The sequence below is a fragment of the Neodiprion lecontei genome, chromosome 2, assembly GCF_021901455.1.
Source record: "Neodiprion lecontei isolate iyNeoLeco1 chromosome 2, iyNeoLeco1.1, whole genome shotgun sequence".
NCBI lineage: Eukaryota > Metazoa > Arthropoda > Insecta > Hymenoptera > Diprionidae > Neodiprion > Neodiprion lecontei.
The window spans coordinates 1448061-1470521 of NC_060261.1; the positions used below are offsets into that span (position 1 = coordinate 1448061).

General features: G+C 41.8%; 3 protein-coding genes across 3 annotated transcripts in view; all 3 read right to left on the bottom strand.

Moving 5' to 3' along the window:
• Positions 1-4908, bottom strand: part of LOC107216961 — a 12887-nt gene extending 7979 nt beyond the window's left edge. The window contains exon 1 of the mRNA XM_015654299.2: positions 1348-4908. Coding sequence (XP_015509785.2) covers positions 1348-3287 — 1940 coding nt within the window. The 5' untranslated portion in view covers positions 3288-4908. The remainder of the gene's footprint in view (positions 1-1347) is intronic.
• Positions 4909-8387: 3479 nt separating this feature from the next.
• Positions 8388-19602, bottom strand: LOC107216957 (B-cell CLL/lymphoma 6 member B protein-like). Its single transcript, XM_015654295.2, has 7 exons — positions 19525-19602; positions 17484-17813; positions 16426-16581; positions 16196-16356; positions 15143-15412; positions 14813-15053; positions 8388-14086 (listed from the first exon to the last, which is right to left on the bottom strand). Exons 2-7 carry the CDS (start codon positions 17811-17813, stop codon positions 13853-13855), a joined length of 1392 nt encoding a protein of 463 aa, XP_015509781.1. The 5' UTR covers positions 19525-19602; the 3' UTR covers positions 8388-13852.
• A 690-nt stretch (positions 19603-20292) lies between these two features.
• LOC107216956 lies at positions 20293-22032 on the bottom strand. Its single transcript, XM_015654293.2, has 5 exons — positions 21736-22032; positions 21424-21557; positions 20985-21329; positions 20616-20883; positions 20293-20529 (listed from the first exon to the last, which is right to left on the bottom strand). Exons 1-5 carry the CDS (start codon positions 21783-21785, stop codon positions 20424-20426), a joined length of 903 nt encoding a protein of 300 aa, XP_015509779.2. The 5' UTR covers positions 21786-22032; the 3' UTR covers positions 20293-20423.
• Between the last annotated feature and the right edge of the window lie 429 nt (positions 22033-22461).

The window sequence follows — 22461 nt, forward strand, 5'->3', positions numbered from 1 at the left end:
GGTCAAGTGTAGGTCGAGTTCGGCTGAAACGCTCCTGATGCAAGAAATTAATCTCCATGCGAGAAAAAGAGTGCTCCGCTTCTCGGCTGGATACTCTTAATTCGCAATCATTTCAACCGTTTTATCTATCCGTTGCCAAGTGCTCGATACGACAAACTGAATATTTACAGCTTTTAAACGGTTCCGGGAATCGGTTTCATCGCTGTGCATTTCAGAGCCTTATTACAATTGTTTGAACGCGTTGTCACAAGTTACATCGCCGGGATATTAACTCTAACATGGTACTCTCCGGTACGTATGTTCCCCACAGTGATTTCAAATCTTCCGCCAAAGCAGCGGGATCGTTCGGAATTAAGCCGGGTTCAGGTCAAATTATGACACACTTTTCGAATTTTCAAAATTTTTTAAATGGTACCATCGTTTGGGGTGGGGTGCGTGGGGTACATTTGTACCCCGGTGTATAGTTAGGTGGTAAAAAAATTAGGGTACTATTCTGAGGTTAAACCGCAGCGAGGAAACCTCACGACTTGGTACCTCCGTTTGGAGACTTCTAGTTTATATTATACCTACTCAGGATTTGACAAGACTTGATTTTTTAAATTTCATTTTCGTAATGTACATACATTCAAGTATATGCACAGAAAATTTCATGTCGATCCGTCAAATATTCTTGAAGTTACGCGCACATTTTCAAAGACGCCCCGGTGTTTCATATTGTTTGTGAAACTTTGAACGCGGTTTTCTCAAAACTATCTTTTCAAAGTCGATGCGCAAGATTTCTCGGAAACGGCTAAGCTCATCAGTCTCAAATTTTTACACAAGCTTTATGAATATATTTTTCAGTCCTTGAGCGAAGGTTTTTTTCTCCTACCATATATCAACAAAATCTTTATTGATTTTTCATTTCGGACGATCCAGTCCAGAGATATATCGCTCACCGCAAGACGCCTTTTTTTAGAGTCGTCCACGTAGATCGGCTTTAGCAGCTTTAAAAATCATTATTGTTACAAATAAAAAATATCAGAATAAAGTTCAATGCTGCCTCAATACGTATGTAAGTCTTGATATAAGTAAACTGAAATCTCTCTTCGTGAAAAATCCTTGAAAAATCGCGTTTTTTCGTCCTCCTGACCAGGCATAACCCTATCAATTCCGTACAACGAATAGAGCAACGAATAGCGTGAAAATTTCTTTGCTCTCCCACGGCCAGCGTGGGGACCCGTCGAATTAGGGTTCCCCCCAACGAAGGAAGGGACATGGAGGAACTAATTGTGACGATAGAGCGAACAAGCGTCGGTCTTCTGATTGACGCCGACGAGTCGTTCATAGAGACGGTACTTGACTTACTTGACATCCTGGAGCAGATGCACGCTGTGAATCGTCTCGAGGAGGACGCTCTCCTTCAGGGTGGTCATGCTCTTGTCGGTGTAGAAGGACAACTTGTTGTCCTGAAGCACGGCGGCCCGGGGCACCAAGTCTTTCGCCCTCTCGATACCGACACCGGGTCTGTAGACGATCCCCCTTTGCGGCGTCGACTTGTGTCCCGTGTACGGTGGACGCTCCAGCCTGCCCCCGATCGCGGGTTCCTTCGGGACGTCGCGGTTCCGGGATAGCAGCTTACTGCCCCGCACGAAGCTCATCACGTTTGGCCTGATGCTGGCGACCGAGTCGTGCCTCAGTTTCCTCTGCAATTTCCTCATCATCGAGGTCCTGTTCTCCTCCGCGACCTGGGGACTCGGTGGTGGCACCTCTTCGGGACACGTCGCGACCTCTGTAACTCCGATGGCTTCCCTCTGTACGTGAATTTTTATCGAAGGTTTCCTCGGCGGCACCGCCGGCTGCTTCTTACGCAGCTGAGAGAGCTTTGGCAGCAGGGCTGGATTCTTGTTCGGCACTTCGATCATCTCGACCTCGTCGTAATCGTTCTTCGGTAGGGAGTCGTATCGCCTTGGGGGCTCCGGCGGCGGTCCAGTTGCTTCGGCATTATCGACTCCATCGTCCTTGGGCTGGATGACCTCGTGGTAGGCTTCGTCCTCCGCGTCTTCCTCCTGCTCCTGGAGGTCGGCGAGGCTCCCGGCGCTGCTCGGCGACTCGCTGGTGGCGAGGAGAGCCTCCAGCAGCATCAGATCGTTGTTCTCGTAGTTGCTGTAGACGCTCTCGTCGGCCCGAGCGAGAGGGTCAAACTCGAAGAGCAGTGACTTGCTCGTCTCCCGCCCGGACTCGACCACGATTTGGTCGGAGTCCAGCTTCCGAGGCAGCCAGTTCTCGTACATGGAATTCGGTATCGAGACCGTGCTCGCTCGCGGGTTGTTCAGAACTGGTTCCTGTATCGGAGGTTCGTTGACGCCTTCGTCGAGGCTCGACATCGCCTCGAGGTCAACGCCGGGCTTGGCGCTCGGCGTTGCGTCGTAAAAGGTCCAGGAATCGGACCTGGACAGTCGTTTGGGTCCGTCGATAGTGATTTTCTCGGTTAAATTCGACTCACCGTTGTTCATGCTGAGGTCAGAGTCGCTTCCGTGGCTTCGAGCGAAGCTGAGAAGGTCGAAGGAGTCGCTGAGGTCGAGGTCTCGAACTGCCGAGACGGTTGAACTGAGAGTATCGTACCTACTGCTGTGCCCGGAAGTTACCGACTGGAGCTCGTCGTAGATCGACTCTTCCGGAAGCGGCGGGGGTGGGTAAATCGGCGGTGGTGGGCTGTACCGGACCGTCGACAAGTCCTCGACGTTGCGCACGCTCTTCAGGGTCGTCCCGAGCGGACTGTAGAACGATATACCGTTGAAAATGTCGTCGGTCGGCATGGAGACGCATCGATCTTGACGTGCGCCGATCGTGTCTTTGAGCTTCCGGTTCGTAGCGTCGACGATATCGTCGGGCACGTCGCCACCGAGTCCGTCTTCGTTGTTCAGCGAGGCCAGGCGCCGCGTCAGCAAATTCTTAACCGATTTCTCGAGTCGCAGGCTAGCGTTCCGAGTGCTCGATATCACCGCCTTGCTCTTCGACGTCATCTTCTCCGATATCTCGTCCTTGAAATTCCTCGACGAGTTGCCCAGGGTTCGGAAGAACTCGGGCCCCGAGCTCCTGCCCTCAGGAGTCGTGCAGGACTTCGTGCCCTCATCGCTTTTCTCCGAGGTACTCGACTCGCTTGAGCTCGTTGACCTCGGCGTTGATCGCACGGTGGTGGAATGCAGATTTCTAGGCGCCGGTACCGGCACGGGTCGTGTGCCCTTGCCCTCGGCGATCAAGGTCGAGCGAGGTTTCGGTACTGGTTTTGCCTCCATTTTACTCATTCACTGTTGAACTTGGCGGTCGCAGAACGCTCTTCGGTCTCTCGTGTGATCGTTCAAGGCTCCCGATTCAATCGCTCCTCGATCCTCTAACCTGGCGTGCGAAAATCCATGATCCTCTAAGCGCAGTGTCCACACGGTGTTTGAACCGACGATAATTAGGTGTTGCCCGCTTGTTTGCATAGGCATGAGCTACTTTTAAATCATCTGCGCACATCGCATCTCAAGCCTCTTCGCGCTGTTATTACGTGGTTCGTATTACAAATTGCGGATAATTCATTTAAAGGTTCCTTCGAAGTCGGTTCCAGTCAATGTTACATCGGAACGAACAGTCGCTGATGCTCGTGTGATTTTTATTTCACACGAAATTGGACACAGCGACACCTCTCTAAAGTTCGTAAAGTTTCTCTTATCTCGGAGTCCAAAGATTGATCAATGGTGATACCAATTATGGCGTAACAGACTCGGTAGTGTTTCGCGGCGATGAACGACGGATCGTTTTATATTTATAGCTGGAACATTATCGTTCTGACGTTACCTATTCCACCGAGAGAGTGAGAGAGTGGAAAAAAATAGAAGGAGAAAGACACACGTACAGGCGATGAGTGAGTGAGGGAATGAGTCACTTACTCCACAGCGGTGATAAAATGCTTGCTTGCACACGTTCGTTTAGCCAACCAGACGTAAAAGCAGATGCCCATGCGTGTGTGTGACGTGCGTGTAGATCACATCGACTCTTGAATCTGCACGTATCAACGCTGGTACAAATATCTAAATATATAGGCTGTTGCACGCGTGTACGTAGGAATACTCATTTATAACCGCACGAGTCACCCGACTCAGCTGATTCCAAGTCGCGCTCTGAATCTTCTCCTGTCTTATGACGATTGTGCGTACCTACACCGATTGTCGACTGCTATGGCTTTCAGAGACGGTCCGTTCCGCTGGGTACGTTAATCTTCACGTGACACTGGCGAACCTGACACTGGACATGCTCGCTCAGCTATGTGGCAATTGAGACCACCGTTGAACGGTGATTCATTAACTCCAGAGCATGGGTTAAATTCGGGGAACCCGACATCCGAGTCAGAGACACTTTGTGAGGCTGTTATTTCCTACGTCGGATGGTAAGACCCTCGGTTTCTTTCTCCGCGGGTCAAGAGCAACGACCAACCGCAAAGATGGGGGTCCCTTGAAGACGCGACGCTGTGTCCGGGTTCAGATTTTGTACCTACCAGGACAGATTTCCTCTTTGAACGAAACGGGTTTCCAAAGTGCGTTTCACTCGCGTAGACAGCGCTGATTTTATTACGGGTAGGGTTTCACGGTTTGACAGATAAGATTGCGCGAGGGCTGGACGTCCTTACCGCCTCTTGCGAGCACTCGTTTCGCTGTAATCCGATCACGATTTCGTCAACACCGCGACTACGTCGAAGGAAACCACCGAGCAGTCGCTTGCCGATGTCAACTTCGTTCCCTCGAATACCGGACCTGGAGCTCGGTAGAGACGATTGGGCCTCGAAGCGCCGCCTTCGGTGGGGCTTTTGTCACTGCCGTCACTGGTGCCAGTGCAGCGATCTCCTCGTTGCATGGAGAAAAGAAAAACGACGCGAGCCGAATCCGCCCGAACCAAACGACGCCGCTCTCGGGCACGAGTACCAACGCACTGTAATCGGCAAGCATCGTCATCGCTCAACCGCAGACCCACAGGCCCAGGGTCGCTCGAGTCGCAAGGTTGTCGACTCTGCCCGATCACCCATCGTGTACCGGGTGTCGTTTACCGACTCGGATTCCATATGTCCGCAGGAGTTGGACTGTTCCGCTCCTGCAAGAATCCCGGGTGGGAGTAAAGTGCGAAGATTCCATTCAAGAGACTAGACGACAACCAAAGAGGCAAACATGCGGAGTGTACTTGGGACATGGTTGTTGTTTAAAACAAACAAAGTGAAAACAATAGTTGGGCTGGCGAGCCGAGGTGAAAGGTCCGGATCTTCCAGCCTTCGATCCTGATCGATCCTCTCTGATGGTCAAGGAGCTTGACCAGGGTCGGGGACGTGATGGAAACCGGGATTTCTGGAAGGACGAACCACGGCGAAGATCTTTGGACAGCCGTCTTTGCTCGCAGCTGCCGCAGCGGCATGTCGGAATCCTTTCTCGTCGTTATGTACTACGCCTTAAACAACTTTATCCCAGTGTGACGTTTGCACTGCGAACCATTGTTCTTGCTGCGGCGTTTACTCGCGGCATTAGTTGACTGATTAGTTAGGGTACAACCCTTTAATTTATCAGCAATTAAACCCGCTGCGCTTCCAATTTACTTTGAACATATATTCTCTTTTCTCCTGATGCTCTATTCGAGATAATATTTTCATGCTCGTTCAGAGTTCCACGCATTATTCGAATCACCTTTTCGTAGGGTGGGCGATAAAAAGTTTCTCACCGCAGGTGAATATGTACGGCTACTTGTAGCAGTCAACCTAATTTTCCATTCTTCTAGCGCGCGACTTTCGCTTGCACGTAAATATTGTACACACGTATTCGTACGTCGGGAATTTTTCGGTCAAATTTAGCACGACAGTTATCCTTGGTCCGTTATTCGCAGTAAGCAATCGTTGTTCTGTGGTATAAACAACCACGTGTCGGTGATTAATCGTACGGAGGAGTCAAAGAGTTTAAAACAGAAGTTTGCTTACTTTGTTTTCGCGAGTTTCGCAAAAATTTGAAAAGAAAATTATTTTCTCGAGTGTAATTTGAAATTCATTTTCTAAATGAATAGAAAAAGAAAAGAAAAACGTGTCGAAGGGGTGGAAAAGTCAAGACGTTCTCTTTGTATTCAATAAACTTTATTTTCATTCAAATACGATCCACATGTAAATTGAATAACGCATTCGCCTGTATTATACAGCTGTGTAACGACTGACGGTTAATTAATCGTTATTTGTTGTATTTAATACATGATTCGTGGGGGTATCTGAAGACGGGGCAAAGTGAATATCCGCGAATATGACGAACATTATTTATTGTGTCACGAATGGTGAAAATTACGCGAATCTGTAATTCGTTCAATAAAACGAGACGATTCCATTTGCCAACTTTCTATGTTATACGGATATATTTTACGAGAAATTCATCTCGCCGAGCCGAATTCATTACCCCAATCGAATCGCGTAATTTATCGAGAGACGAATCATGCGGTAACAAAGTTCGTAATAAAGATTTTCGGATTTATTCAATTAATACTAATGTTGCCGTGGTAAAATTACAACAAATTTTTTCTTTTTTCTCAATCAATTAATCGGTAAAATGAAAACGAGCGCGTCTCGACGGAACGAAACATTTATCAAGCAAAGAAACTCGCTCGCATATCGAAGACGCAAGATCAGTTGAGGATTATCGAACAGCGGATTGCCGTTTTATAATCCATGCGTAATGACCCGAGGTGAAAAAATTTGGAACAAATTTTTTTTACGTATACGTGTTGTGCTGAGAATATGTTAAGTTATTAAATCTGTTCGTCGAATCGATTGCTTTAAAATATAGAAAAATATTTATTATATGTGAAAAAATATGCAGTTTGCAGTCGTTGAATTATTATATACTATTTATATATTATAATATTAATAGTAATAGCCGAGTGGACAGATCTGCGTCTTCGATGTATGTATATTTATATGTACTCGTTATATATGTACCTCGTACAGCACAGATAAATACTATATACACATTTATATATGCGTATATGTATAGTATAGCATATATAATATATGTATACTTAAATCACAACGCGAAAATTTTTCTTTTTCATTCTCTTTTCTTTTTTCTTTTTTTTTTTTTTTGTATATTCAACTTTTCTTCTGTTCACCTTCGAAACGTAACGTATTTTAAATAATATCATAACTTCAGTTGCGACAATTTATATTACTCTACGTACCTATTACAGTAAGTGATTGTGTATTTTATAATTATTCATTTGAATAATTATTATACAGTGTGTAATATTATAGCTGTATTGCAGTCGTCGCAGACGGTAATTAATTAATTAATCAATTAATTAACTAGTGAGTCTAATTGTTGAACAATTATCGAAATACACAAATATATCATGTAAATGTATGTATATATATATATATATATGTGTGTATATATATATATATATATATATATATATATATATATATATATATATATATATATGTATGTATAATAATGCATGTGTTTATGCATGTATAACTTACCTATAAGGTTAAAACTAATCCACATATCGATTCATTTTACTCGTGTGTGTAATATTATATCATAATACGTGTTATGCATAATATGTTATACATTCAATTTATATGGGGGAAAAAAAACCGACGAAAAACTATCGCACCGATTCTTTCTCCTCTCGCTTAAGGCGAATTCAATTCTATACCTGTTATAACTAATTATACGCAGTTTTTGGATTCGATGAGCGATTTGTTATAAACGACCCGGTGGCTCGCGGCGAAGGGACGACGCGTTTTTATATGAATTTGCGACTTCTAAATATCTAATCATGTGTTAATAAGAAAGAAATTAAAAGTAAGAAATTATACTTTTACAAAGATGCAGTTTCGCTGTTGCAGGAAAATTCCTTGTTTAGGGTCGCAAAAAATTATCGGAAATCATACTAGCTCTCGTTTATTTATACAGGGTGGGGCATTTAAAGTGACCAGGGCGATTTTCTCGAAAACGAAGCAAAATCTCAAAAAAATTTTCAGTCGAGAGCTGTAAGGTTTTGAAATGAATTCGAGTATAAAAGTATAATTACACCATTTTCCCAAAATTGACACTCAATAGGATATTTCAAAAATAAGAAAAAGATGTCCGTTCGCCACTTTACGCGGAATAAATTTATAATTTTATCAAAGCAAAGTTTCGAAACGATGACCATAAACTTCAATACACTTCGATTCCTTTTTTTCGTTGCGACACCACCGGTTTTTGAAAACAACCGTCTACAACTTTGTGTTTTGACTGATAACTCTTGGTTAGATTTTGAAAGGTAGCATTAAGCATCTAATGCCTGACAGAGTTGTTTACATCACGCAAACCTTAGAGGCATTGTTTTTCCTGCGTGAATCAGAAAGTTAAAATCGAACCAAGAGTTATCAGTCAAAACACAAAGTTGTGAACGAATTTTGTTCGTCGTTGTATCTTTTTCTTACTTTTGAAATATCCTATCGAGTCTCAATTTTAGGAAACTGGCGTGCTTATACTTTTATACTCGAAATTGAATACTCTTTTCATTTTCATAATAAAAAACACACCATCCCGTTTAAAAAACCAAATCTGACCTTCGTATCTCCGTGGCGCATCCACTTGATAAAAATTCGAAAGCGCCATGTTCCGTCCATTTCAAAACCTTACACCTCTCGACTGAAATTTTTTTTAAGATTTTGCTTCTTTTTCGAGAAAATCACCCTGGTCACTTTAAATGCCCCATCGCGCACCGTGTACATTATACTCGCATCGTCCGTGAAAATCGATCCTCGAGCCTGGAGGGACACAACGTTAACCTTAATTAAATACGTAAGTGGACACGAATTCTAAAATTGCCCGGTATTTTTGTATTGATCGATTTGATCGATCTTATAACGCAATAACGTGTACAGCTTATAAATAGGTTCAATGTATATTATATGGTAATTGGTATTATATAATTCAACAGTAAATATATTATCACATTTAGATTGTATATTAATTTTAAGACAATATTATTATTATTATTGTTATTATTATTTTTCTTGTTGTTCTTGTTGTTGTTGTTGTTGTTGTTGTTACCATTATTATTAAATAAATCCATCGAAGGAAGTCGTAGCTGTGGAAACGTATAATTTATAATCAAACGCGTGAAATTTACTTTTTTTAATTACACGATATCGGGAATTTTGACGTGGAAAATAGGGCTGATTTTAAAATTTTTTCAGAGTATCCGACGCAGGGAAAAAATCACACCGTGAGCGATTAGAAATATATGTATAATAGAACGACATGGAACTATGTACTATACGTTTGTATATCTTAAGAATTCGTTTCCCACACGGTATTTGCTGAGCACACAAGAATCTTATCTCTGCCTGTTATCCTGCTTGCCCATATATTCCTCTCTTTCTCGCAATCTCCGTTTTTCTATTCGCACAAGAATATTCTCGCATAAATGCCAACAATTTACAGTGAAAATAATTCGCCAGCGATTTTCTTCAAAGTATCCAAGAGTATAATAATTATGCAGCAGCGACTTTTGTTTGCGACGAAGAATTGAAAAACAAAGCGAACGCCCGTTTCGATAATATATAATATCATCTAAATTTCTAAACTAAAATTTCGCTTTAGCTACAACATGTAATAAAAAAACACCAACATGTAGATTGCATATAATTTCCGTGTCCGTGTTTGAGACTTGCGTTTATATTTAGTGAGAGGCTTACGCTTTACGGCTAAAATTGTAAGTTTCCTTACAGTTGAAAGATCTTTAACAAGCGTTAATTTCGTATTTACATTTGAAGTACATAATACATCTAGGTTAAAACGTTCCTTCGTTGATTTGCTTTTCTTTTCTTTCTTTTTTTCTTTTTTTTTTTTTTTTTTTTGTCAATTTTCCTTCGATTTTCGGTACGAGCGTAAATACAACAATTCATGTGAAATTATTCTCACAATACGAGCAAAAAAATTACCGTAATTGTCACCCGTACACTTCAATGAAATATAATTGTCTTAAAACGTTACATTGGCACGCAAGAAATTCCGTATAATATATAAATATATACACACACACACACACGCGCACACAAGTATATATGTATATATGTATATTACACTCTTAGACGGACTGTGTATTTGTATGTATTTTAATAAGCATAGTCGCGCGAATCGTTAAATACGCAATCATACGTTACAAGTGTGTAAGTTTGTGTGAACGAATGAACAGATCTGAAAACTGTGTACGCATGCCGTAACAATACGTGTATCACACTGGCCGGTGAAAGAAACATAAACATCCTAGAAAATATATGTATGTATGTGTACTAATATTCAATAACAATAATAATAATAATAACGACAATAATAAATATATGTTACATACATTAAGACAACGTCGAATCTACGCTAATTATTATATTATATACATGTATAAATAATTTACCGACGCATATTGCCACACGACAAAAACCGCATCGGATCCGTGATGTGTATTTTAAATACACATCTCAATGCATGTTACAAGTGTAATAATATAATTGTCAGAAAATCGCAGCACCGTGTTCGTATGATATAAATTAGACAGATTTGGGCATGCAGATTAAAGTATAATTAAACACATTAAAAATTGACACACATTAATGTATATTACGTAACTCTGTTACGTATTAGCTAAATTTTTACGTTGGTAGTTGCGTATGTATGTATCATATTTTAATATAATATAATATCGTACAGAGAATTGAAAGAATTTGAAAAATAGCACCTTTCCTTATATTGCCAGGGTTTTAATGATTTTTTTTTTTTTTTTTATCTAATATAATAATAATAATAATTGGTATAATTCGTATATTGCCAATTTCTTTACTTTCTATACAATTTACGCGCGAATCAGTCTCTTCGAATTGGGTAGATTTATACATATATCATTCTTGATATATACGTATAACGTCATTTAGTCTAGTAATTTTGAATATAATATATACTCGGAGAAGCATATATGTATATTTTTTCTAAAAAATATCGATTCATTTGATAATTTTGTAAATATTTCGAATTTTAAGAATTTATGTTTCAAATTGATGGGAATCAATGTACGATGTCGCCGAACATTCTTATCGTTAGATGGTGAAACCTGTATCCTTCCATTTTCCAAATATCTTCTACAGCTAGTTTATTAATATATCCTACTTTCACTAATCTCATTTCTTAACCACGTGGTTCGTTTTCTCTGCATTCTCCGCTGGCTCATCGCGATTATCATCATACATCATTTTTCATTCCGCAAAGCCTGGAATTGTTAATCGGAGGTGAAAATTCGACAATTACTGCATATAATTTTGGGCAGTATTGATAATTTTCGACTTATAATTTATGTTTGTTATAAGTCAGTACCTTCGACGTTATTCAACTTTCTTTTATCTCATTTCGTTCCTTATAAACGCATAAAACCCTGGCATATTATCAGTTCTAAGTCTCAGTCTTTGTTACCACCATTTTTAGTATTTCTGCCGCCGAAATTCTTTTCGATATATTTCTGTTTTTTTTTCTCTCTTTTTTTTATCGCTTTTCAATTTTTATTCATATATCGTCCTTCTTGACTCTTGTCAGTATTTTACTTGTTTAGATTTCAGTCTCCCTCTTATCCAGTCTACGACATCTAGCACCATCTCGCAGCTTTCATATAATAATGACTAATATATGTATGTATAATAATATATAATATAATCAATAATATCGTCCGATCGCGTTACGAATATATCATCGTCACGCGATCCGGATGCGAATAATAAAAAATTCTTTACAAATATTTACTTTTACTTAGAAGTTAGTTTGAAAATTTCTTTTCCCAGCAAAAGTTTCAAGGGTTATTCCATTTCGCTTTTATACTTGTCAATTTGCTTTTATCTTATTCCTATATATTTTCTCTCTCTCTCTCTATTCATTTTCCTTTATTCTTTCGTTTCTTCTCTTCTCTTCTGTTTGTCCGTATTTTTAGCTTACGTTAAGTTATCGACGGTTGCATGCACTTGCTAATTCAATTCTACAAAACACATCGGTAAAAGTAGTTCTTGTCTTTTATTCCCACGGACCAGAGACGCGATTTATGAATCGATTCTTTCGCTTTTGTTCGTATTGGTGAAGTTTAATTTTCATCTTTTTATATTGATTGAATGTAAGTTTTAATAACGTGTTATTTAGGCATTCGTAGGTATTGATTATTGGGGATATAGATTTATACCGATGGTACTGTAAATTGTGACAGAAAGGAATAAAAGTTGAAAAAAATTGGGAAGAGAAATTTCGGTGACAGTTTTCAAATATCGTATCTTGAAAAAAAAAAATATTCAAGCAAAACTGTCACGGTTTCGGCACCCAGGAAATTTTGTAAGTGTTCTCGTCTTTTTTTTCCAAATTATTTTTTCTTAAGAATCAACAACGCGTCTCTGGTTAATTTTTATTACAGATCGGCTGTAAAGAATCTACGCCTCGTCATCATTGCACAATATATAATAAGAATTTTAACGATAATTTGAAGTTGTTTAGTTTACTATAGTGACACGTGCTAATAGTTAAACTGCTTATTGACGAAGTTAGGACGTGTAAAATTGTATTTATACCTATATTTATATTAATGTATATTCATAATTCACTTCTCTCAAATATATTATGTATAATAAGAGTTAAAACAATTATATTTTCCAAATAACTTGCACGCGTAAACTCCGCCATGCTTTTTTTTTTTTTTGTATAGTATTAAATACTAGCTCGGCTGGCAAATAAATTGCAATAAAAAGACGACCTCCGTATGTTCAAAAGAATTCTCGTAATCTCGTATTACGAATACTTTGAGCTTAATTTAATGTATGCACGATTCTAGGTACACGTCACTTGTTGTAATTACCACTTTGAATCAATTCATGCAGTTGTTTCTATCATACTCCTCGTGTCATCTCGATAAAATAGCACCCATGTGGGACTCGACTCGGTAGGTATTCGAATCGAGCCAGTTTCTAAGTGATAGATGAAGGAAAAAAAAAAAAAAACCTTACCAGCAGGCGTGAAAAGTTTGAACATTTTAGAGGGTGGGGGTGAAAACTTGGAAGGGTCAATATTTGGAATGACCGATGTGTCGAAGTTTCAAACATGCGAAAATAAAAATAAGGAAAGATGAATTGTTCGAAATCTTTCGTTATTTTACTTTCGAATGTTTGAAACTTCGGTGTATCGGCCATTCCAAATATTCATCCTTCCAAGTTTTTACTTCCACGCATTTTAGAGAGACAACGATTCCACAGGCGCACAAAAAAGCGTCTTGTCCGGCCGATCAGACCACCATACCTGTATATTGGTTGCACATGCTGAATCCCCTAGATTTTGAGCTATATATGGGGTATTCCAATCTAATTTTCGCGTCGAGAAATCTTATAACGTTCGAGGTCGATGAACGAATCTTTCAGGCAGGATTATTCAAAATCTGGGGACGACGGTGCAATTCTTAGATCCGATTTGGATTTAGCGCGTGCAAAAACGTTTAATTACGGTCGTTCACTCCGCCGGACGGGAAACTTTTTTTGTGTGACTACGTTATTCGTATCGGCTCCACCTTTTTTTCCTCCAACTAACTCTCTGCGAGAGTATAAACTTATAGATGTAGATAAGACGTGTCTTACACGTGAATCGGTTATCCAGCTTAAAACGCCAGCCGAATATTCTTTGGCGTAAAATAACGCCTGAATCCCGTGAAAAAAGTCGGAAACATATTTCCTCGGTTTAAAGATTTACGCCGAAAGATCACTTCGCCGAGATGTGAGCGACGTGCTCGCCTGTTGCCGATTTTCTTCCTAAGTCGCACTTCCAGAGTTCGAGGCCGGTGAAGAGGCTGGACTTCTCAGATTTTGACCGATTGGCGTGATCTGCAGCATGCCGCGGGGACTGAAGGTGTCGCAGTAGAGGTTTTCCTTCTTGTGAACGCGACGCACGTGGCTTCTCAAATTGTCGCGTCTGGCACTCCGGTAGGCGCAGTGTGGACAAAGGTGCGGCTTCTCCCCGGTGTGCATCCTTCGATGCTGAATGAGCTGAAAGAGGCAACGAGATAGAGAGGGAGAGTTGGAGGTACGTAAGAAGAGGAGGAGGAAGAAGAAGAAGAAGAAGAACGGTCCAGTCAAAATAGGTCTGAATTAAAAATATTCGAGATATGGCAACATTTTTGTGTACAGGGGTTTTCGACCTTCGTTAACTGAAGTCTGAAGTCAACTGTGAGCCGCGTAGTCGGCGTTTCGAGAAAACAGGAAAATTTGACGATTTTTTGCGTTTTCCTCAAAAACAGCTATCGATAGGTGAAAAATGACTTGACCATCGTGTAGAGTGGAAAATTCTACGTCGAATTATGTTAACATACGTCGGAAACGGAATCGGATTAACAAGTTAGGAGAGAGGAAATTATTTCACCAAAAATTAGAATTTCTTTTTTTTTTTTATTTGTTAATTCGATTCCGTTTCCGACACGTGACGACATAATTCGATGTAGAATTTTCCGCTCTACACGATGACCGAGTTCTTTCTCATCTATCGACAGCAGTTTTTGAGGAAAACGCAAAAAATCGTCAAATTTTCCTGTTTTCTCGAGACGCCGGCTATGCGCCTCGAAAATGACATCAGATTCGAGTTTCTGAGGATCGTGAAACCCGCACAGATGCAAAAATGCAGCCGTATCCCGAATATTTTTAACTCGGACCTATTTTGACTGGATGAAGAAGAAGAAGAAGAAGAGAAAGAAGAGGAAGAGAGAGTATGGACTTTACCTTCTTAAGCTGCACCGTCCTGAAGATGCATATGTCGCAGCAGAAGTACCGATCGTCGCGGTGCCTCCGCATGTGCCGGCTGAGGTCGACTTCCGAGGTCCGATCGGCCCCGCAAACGGGACAGCTGACCCTTGTCTCGGGCGCGGCGCCCTTGGCATGGGCCCTGAGGTGCTTCTGGAAGGCCTTCTCGATGGTGCAGGCGTAGGAGCACATCGAGCAACGGTATTCCTCCCTCTCGTACCTGGATTGAAAGACCGCGAGTTGCGGTGGGGGTGAGTTTCGGGCTTCCGGAAGCCTCCAACGCTTCGTAGAAACCTCAAGTACCTGTACCTGACGCGCTGAAGGGCCAGCGAGCGCTTCTTCCCGGTCGGCGACATGCCTTGGGCCACGTGCGCCGCCACGTGGGTCTCCATCTCGCACCGACTTCCGGTCGCGAAGTCGCATCCGGTCGCCGGACACCTCCGAGACTCCCCGGCGTCCAGGGCCGACATTGCCGGATGACAGTCGGCGATGTGCTTTCTCAGCGCTGGCCGCGTGTCCGAAACCGTTTCGCAAGAACCGCAGGAGTAACCGCGACCCGGTCTCGTCAGCTCTCGAGATCTGAAGAAGGAGAGGAGAGGATACTGGTTACGCTGGTTCGCTTTTTAATTTTTTTTTTTTTAAGGTGCTGCTCGAAAAATTTGTGACAAACATTGAAAAAATTACTGCCGTCAAACCTGGAGGAGGTAGGAAAATATTTATAGGTCGCTAACGATTATTGTAATATTTTTTATTTATTTTTATGTGTACGCTTTATGAACTTTACTACCTCTTTCAGGTCTTGCGACAATTTTTTTTTTTTCAGTCTTTGTCACAAATTTTTCGAGTGGCGTCTTAAAATAAAAAAAAAACGTTAATAAATGAGCCACCCTAATGTTCGTGTTACGACCGGCGGAGACCCGAACTGTCACTTTTATCTCTTAACCGTAATCTCACACTTCTCATATTGTCCCTCTATATTTGACGTCTCCACGATCTTAGACATAGCCGAAAAGTATCCACTCGGTATCGATGTGGGACCCCCTGCTTCTCGCAGACCTCCTCTGAACATCTCCCGTTTTGATACCTTGACTCACTCAGAACCCTACACTTTGTAAAGACGCGTCTCCAGACCTCATATTCAATTGCAGTCATAGAATTATCTTGGAATTCATTTTTTAAACAAACACCTTTCGACGAACATCGATCGTCATTCCCTACCCTACGAGCAGCCTTCAGGTGTGCCTACTTTCGGTGGGAAGGGACCCATTCGATAGTCCATAACGAACATAACACTGGTGGAAGCGGTGGGATACGAACCGACGCCTCCGGCATCACCAATCATTCGATGTTCTAGCGACTTACTTCTCGGTGCAGGAGGACGAGTCGCTCTCCGATCCGCTCTCGGAAGGTATAGGAGGCACCTCGGAACCCTCCAGAGCAGCCGTCGCCGCCGAGAGTCGTCCCAGCATCGCCGTGTACGCTCCGAGGACCCAGCTGTTCAGGACCGGTGGAACACCCTCTTCCTAAAACCGATCGATGGAGTCATGAGTGATCGGCAGGAACGCCGCAGGGAATCTGCGACCCAGACGAACCTTGTCCAGAAGAAGACACGGCAGCCCGTCCGGGGGCTTTGGGTGAAGATTATTGTTCGCCGAGTGCCGGGATTCGTCGTTACCGCTGCTCACACTTTCCGCATCGCTTTCGTCCCCCGGGTCCTCCGTATTTCTGATCACACGTCGTATGGCCGTCTGGTTTTAAATCGAAACCATTACTGGTCGTTAATCCTCAACGATTTGATACCAACTGCGTTGCGGTAATTATACCTACTTTCTTCTGTTTTCATCCGGGTACGCTCGTATGGAAGAAGACCACCACTGGGGCTTAAGGGGGTGGTACAGGTTGGACGGTCTAAAATCGTACCTATTTTTAGGATTCTCTTTTTTAAGGAAAGTAAAAACACTCGGAGCAATCTCAGTTTGAGGGCTTTATTATTTATAGTTTCAAGAACATTTTAGAATTTTTTCACTGAAATTACTAACAAAATGGCGCCAGTTCGCTATTGATATGCGCCATGTCGCCATTTTGTTAATAATTTCAATGAAAAAATTCTAAAATGTTCTTCAAACTTTAAATGATAAAGCCTACAAACTGAAATGTCTCCAAGTGTTTTCATTCCTTTTAAAAAAAGAAAACCCTAAAAATAAGCATGATTTTAGATGAGCCAAGCTGTACCCCCCCCACCCTTTATTAAGGATGAATCGGCTGAACCGAATGAACAAAAGTTGGAATAACGGAAAGAAACCGGTTAAAAAATCTACACTAATGTTACTCACGTCTACGACGTTGAACACGAGTGAAACAACATCCCCGCAACGTCACAGACACGATTCTCATTGTCAGTCAATTCGAACAAAACTAATCAACTATTCTGGAATTAAAAGTTTTGTGATCGGGATGTTTAAGCCGATTAGGTTACGAGACTGTGGTGTTTTTTATCCGGTAGAAATGTTTTTCAGCCAGGAATGTTGTTCATTTCGTTCATTTTTAGATTTCCTTTCAAAGGGTTCCTCCCTCTTTTCTCGAATCGCTATTCGATCGGTGATTTCGGCCGATTCATCCTCCGCAGTTATCGTCGATCTCCGTTACCCACCTGACTCGAGTTCTCGTCGTCATCCCGGTCGCTCCTCCGTCTTTCTTCGATGTTCGATTCGTTGTCTCGTGGTTCCCGAGCCCCGCCGGGCTGCACAGGCTCCGTCGTCCTGGAGAGGGTCCTGGTAACCAGTTCCATGGCTCGATAAGCGGGGCTGCTCGCGGCGACGGGCATCGCGATCCCGTCAACCGGACGCCGCAGCGTGTTCAAGGCGAAGGCTGCCCCAGGTGTTCCAGGACCCCCTGGACCCAGGATCGGGTGTCTTCGGGCGAGCCGCGGATCGCCCCAAAGTCCCCCCGCGGCGTGCAGACTCCAGATCCCATATTCCATCTTCGGGTGGTTCATTTTCAACGTTTTGTTAGTTCGAGGGATCTTCGCAGGTGATGAGAATTCGAAAATACGATATTCGTTCGGTGGGTGTAGTTCCGAAAAACCCATACTTTTGATCAATTTCATATTTCGCATACCCGTGTACTTGGACTCGCCGATGACGAATATGATTGTGAAAATACCCGAAAATTTGATTTTCAAGGTCAAACCTAACGAAAACCGATTCTTAAAAACTTTTTCTACTTTATTTCGATGAGTTTTGATCTTGGAGAAACATGTTTTTCACCAAAGTTCTAGTCCATAAATTATAGACTGATCTTTTATGTTCCGTACAGTTGTGGGCTGAAATTAGTTTTTTTTTTCGAGAAAAATGGAGTACTGCTCCAATAAGTATGTACGTTTTGCCAAAACTCCATTAGTTTCGATATTGTCTACTTAGGTTGTAGTTTCGTCTTTGAAGTACGTGTGGTACTTTTTTTTTTCTCAATATATTTGTGTTTTGAATCGTACGAAAGACGCGGAAAGTGACTGTTGCAACTCAAAGGTTAAGATAAGTTGAGCCTCCTTATGACAGGAGCGCAATAACGTACTTATTGTAGCATTGTTCCATTAAAAAAAAAAATAAAATGATTTCACACAAAAACTGTATGGAACGTTGAAGATCAGTCTTTTTATAGGCTACAATTTTTGTATAAAACATTTTTTGCTAAGATCAACACTTATCGAAATAAAATAGGCATACTTTTTAAAAATTTGGTTTTCGTGAGTTTTGACCTTGTAAATCAAATTTGCGGTTATTTTCACTATCATATTCGCGATCAGCGAGTCATAATACATGGGTATACGAAATTTCAAATTGATCCGAGGTACGGGCTTCTCAGAACTTTATCCCATTCGATTTATCTGCATATCTTGTGCTACAGTTTGACTATGTGGAAATTAAGTAATTCTGACGATAACGTGTATAAATGCGGTATAATTGTGAGGAATTGAATAACAAATCGATAATGAATCAGCTTCTGTGACAAGTTGAGGAATATATTATTGTTTTTTGGTGAAATTTAATCTCAATTCTGATGCAAGCTGCTGTCATACAAGACTTGTACGAGTCTTGTGAAAAAATGAATGATTTTGGAGAAATTTGCTAAAGCAGGGAAAGAAAAGGGGAGAGAATAGATTGACACGGAAATACTAAAGAGCTAGAGCCTAATTAGTGAGCCTCATCCTCTTCCCGCCCTGATTCGCCACCCTTCCGCCCTCAGCGAGGTCCCGACCCAAAACCCAACACAGAAATCCCCGACCATCCTCTCGAATCGATTTGTTATTGTTTTTGTGTCTGCGGTCTCAGGCTGCCGGGGTTGGTAGGGCAGAGAGGTGGCGGCAGAGAGCTGAGATGAGGGATGCTGGGCCGAGATGAGAGGAGAGGAGAGGAGAGGGGAGCGGCGAGGAGAGGAGAAGAGGAATATGGGCAGGGGATGCAGGGTTGGATTATGTGCATGGTGAGGTATGGTTGACGAGGTGTATAGGGCTAGTGACGTCAGGGGTGAAAATTTCAACTATCGCGGGGGAGGGGGGGAGAGGGTGAAAATCTGGTGCCGATAAAAGACGAGAGTAAATTGAGGGAGGCGTGCAGATATGCATAAGGATGTGAAACGCGGTTATATTCTAATTTAAAATTAGGCTTAATGTAATATATATATTGTATATTTACGTGCTGACGGCCGGTAGCCTCTCGCTGCTCCTATCTGGTTACCATTACACTCAAATGTATGAAATGCACTAACATACTCTATCCCCCCACAATAGCCCTATTTATGATTGGGCAAAATTGCTTTCCATGCGCAGAATAAAATTCCACGCAGTAAAAATGTTTAAAAATAATGTGAAAATTGCGAAAAAAACGACTAGTTTTTTGAAAAAAATTTTTTTCCAAAACCATCGATTTTTTTCCACGCATCTTTTCGCCACGATATGCGGTTTATTCTTGCCAAATGTTTGCAAAAATTAACGAAAAATTAAATATGGCGAGACGGTGAGCCTGCGCAAAATATCATGTGTTTTTCGCGAAATCCGCGGGACCCGGATGGCGCCCCCGATCCTTGTCAGCCCGGCAAAATCCACCAAAATGGCGATTTCTCTAATTTTGCGTCATTTTTCTTTTCTACCTTGAAGCCACGAGCGGAAGACTCGATTAAAACGTCCATTAATTCGCACGGGGAATGTTGCATGTACTATTCCCATTTGAATTACGTTATGAACGAAAACGGTGGGAAAAACGTTTTCGTTTCATCACCAATCATATTAAATCTTGATTTCGTTAAGGGTATATCCGCACATCGGCCACCATTTTGGTCCTTTTTTTTTGTAATTCTGTTTCGATGTATTTCAACGACAAGAGCAACCAGATGTTATACAAACGTATCTTGGCCCATTTTAGATCACCTTTTAACTTTACGGGATAGAAGAAATTCGACGGATATAAAGGACATAATTTATTATAAAAGGAGAATTTGTACAAAATATATAATATTAAATTCTTAATAGCTATATTTCAATAATCTTTATCGGTATGAACACGCACTGAGACAGGTGGAAATTAATTGATTAATGTCAGTCTGCTAGAACGTTGCAAGACACGTCGGCATCGTTGTCGGCAAAAGATGCAGAGGCTTCCTTTAAAACGAGGACTTGAAGTCCGCAGAGAATATCGTCGAATCTGAAATCGAAGAATGAATGTAAATTTTTGGATTGAAATTTTCGTAGCGACTTTGTAAACGTATCGTATTATTCCAGGCATCGTACTTTTTTTTCACGCATTCGATTTCCGTCTGTTTGTCGGTTAAATTCTGTAACCCGTCCGCAAGATCCCGGTATGTGGTTTGCTTGTTGCCGTTTGACTCCAGTATGCACTTCAGTACCTCGCCAATGTCTTCTAAGCTTTTAAAAAACTCCCAGCTGTCCTCTGGATTGTTGGGAATGACAATACCCTGACATTGCAGCTCGTCTAACGGTTCGAGCAGCGTTTTTAAGTCCAATAATTTTTCCTTCACCTTATTTTTCCGAAGGTCATCTGTAGGGTGATAAATTTTATTTTATTTAATTGCAGGACAAGGCTTATTCTCTCCTAACAATAAATTCGAATATCTGACTATTCATGTTTCTTTTTCCTACCAAAGGACGCGGTAATGTCCGTTAATTGGGCATCGATTCTGCTCTGCATCAGGTTTGCGCTTCTCAATTCACTTTCCCTCAGTTTCGCCGCCTCGACCTTCTTCTTGGCAACGCGTCTCTCGCTTGAAACGGCAACCATCTGAGCAGTCATCGCACATTCCTTTTCGGCAATTTTCTTCTTAACTAGAATCTCAGTCGCTGTAGCTCGCAGGTACTTATCGTAAAGAAGGCTCAGTTCATTTTCAGGATACTCGGACTCCGCTTTCATGGGAAGCTGTGACGGATGTTGGGCCAAGGTCATGTTGAGTCTGGCCACCGCACCTACGCGTCTTTTCGTCACCAGACCTAGAGCAGAAGACAAAAGGCACGGGTTTGAGAAGCGAGACGAAACAGTTGAATAACACTCCTCCATTCTTTGCCGAAGGTTCCGTCTATTTACCTGGGGGGATCATTATGTCACCAGGACCCATGGTAGGTCTGTGTCGAAAGTTTGTTGTTCGATTCATCGCCGAAATTGTGACATCATGAGATGGGTTACGCGAGCGATTTTCAGGTGTGCCAGCATTTCGTGTTCTAGAAAAAGCAATTTCGAAATGCTGTATACTTTTTATTCTTGATATGCATTGCCCAAGACGTAAATTTCATTGTAAACAAATGACATATTATTCATGACAGTCTACTTTACGCCTAAAGGAGTTTTATCGAGTTGATAAAGCTAATGCGAAGTTGAATATTAACAATCTCAACTCACTTCTTCGCGCTGTTAGATTTTACCGCACCCGGTTTCGGTTCTCTCTGCATGATTGGTTGTGGTTTTTAGGTTATGTCAAAGATTCGGAACAACTCTATTTCGCACACCGCAGGGTTTCGATTGGTTTTCAGGGTGTTCCACGAGGCTAAGGTAACATGTTTCTCCAATTTCCTCACGCATCCAGAGGTTCAATTATCATATCTTCACGATTTAAACATTCATACGATCCACCTCTCGTAACACTCGTCTCTGCGCTTCTTCAGTTTGACGTTTGTACACAGCCGGCGAGATGGCGAGAATCGAAGCTCGAAACGTGTCAGAAGTGAGGAGGATTTTATAGTTTCTTGGTTACACTCAACGTGGCGCCACCGGATGGCCCGAATTTTAGCGCTACCAGTACTGGTATTAGGAACTATTTGAGCCGCAAAAAGACCATTTGAAATTCCGCGGTTCGGTAACTGAAACTCCGATTAATAAAAATCTGACCATGCTTCTTATTATTTGACTGATTCAAGAGCGCTATTTCTTCGTTATTTACTTGCTTCTCTTATTTGGCAACAGACATTTTTTGGTATTTTCGAGAACCGAACAATTTATTAAGTGAAAAGAATGGCTCGCGACGCAAGGACGTTGATTATATTCGCCGAAAATATAAGTTTTGCTTTATTCGTATACCGAAAACGTACAATTAGTGATAGGTAAAATGCAAAATGTACAGAATACGCT

What these genes read in the sequence shown, in the direction of transcription:
- LOC107216957 (XM_015654295.2), bottom strand. Translation starts at nt 17,813, where the DNA reads ATGGAATATGGGATCTGGAGTCTGCACGCCGCGGGGGGACTTTGGGGC. An exon ending in TCGTCCTCCTGCACCGAGAA is followed by an intron (nt 15,413 to 16,195) that starts GTAAGTCGCTAG and finishes CTCCTTCTTCAG; the next exon opens with ATCTCGAGAGCTGACGAGAC. An exon ending in GGACGGTGCAGCTTAAGAAG is followed by an intron (nt 14,087 to 14,812) that starts GTAAAGTCCATA and finishes TGCCTCTTTCAG; the next exon opens with CTCATTCAGCATCGAAGGAT.
- LOC107216956 (XM_015654293.2), bottom strand. Translation starts at nt 21,785, where the DNA reads ATGCAGAGAGAACCGAAACCGGGTGCGGTAAAATCTAACAGCGCGAAG. An exon ending in AAATCTAACAGCGCGAAGAA is followed by an intron (nt 21,558 to 21,735) that starts GTGAGTTGAGAT and finishes TGCTTTTTCTAG; the next exon opens with AACACGAAATGCTGGCACAC. An exon ending in ATCGAATGCGTGAAAAAAAA is followed by an intron (nt 20,530 to 20,615) that starts GTACGATGCCTG and finishes CTTCGATTTCAG; the next exon opens with ATTCGACGATATTCTCTGCG.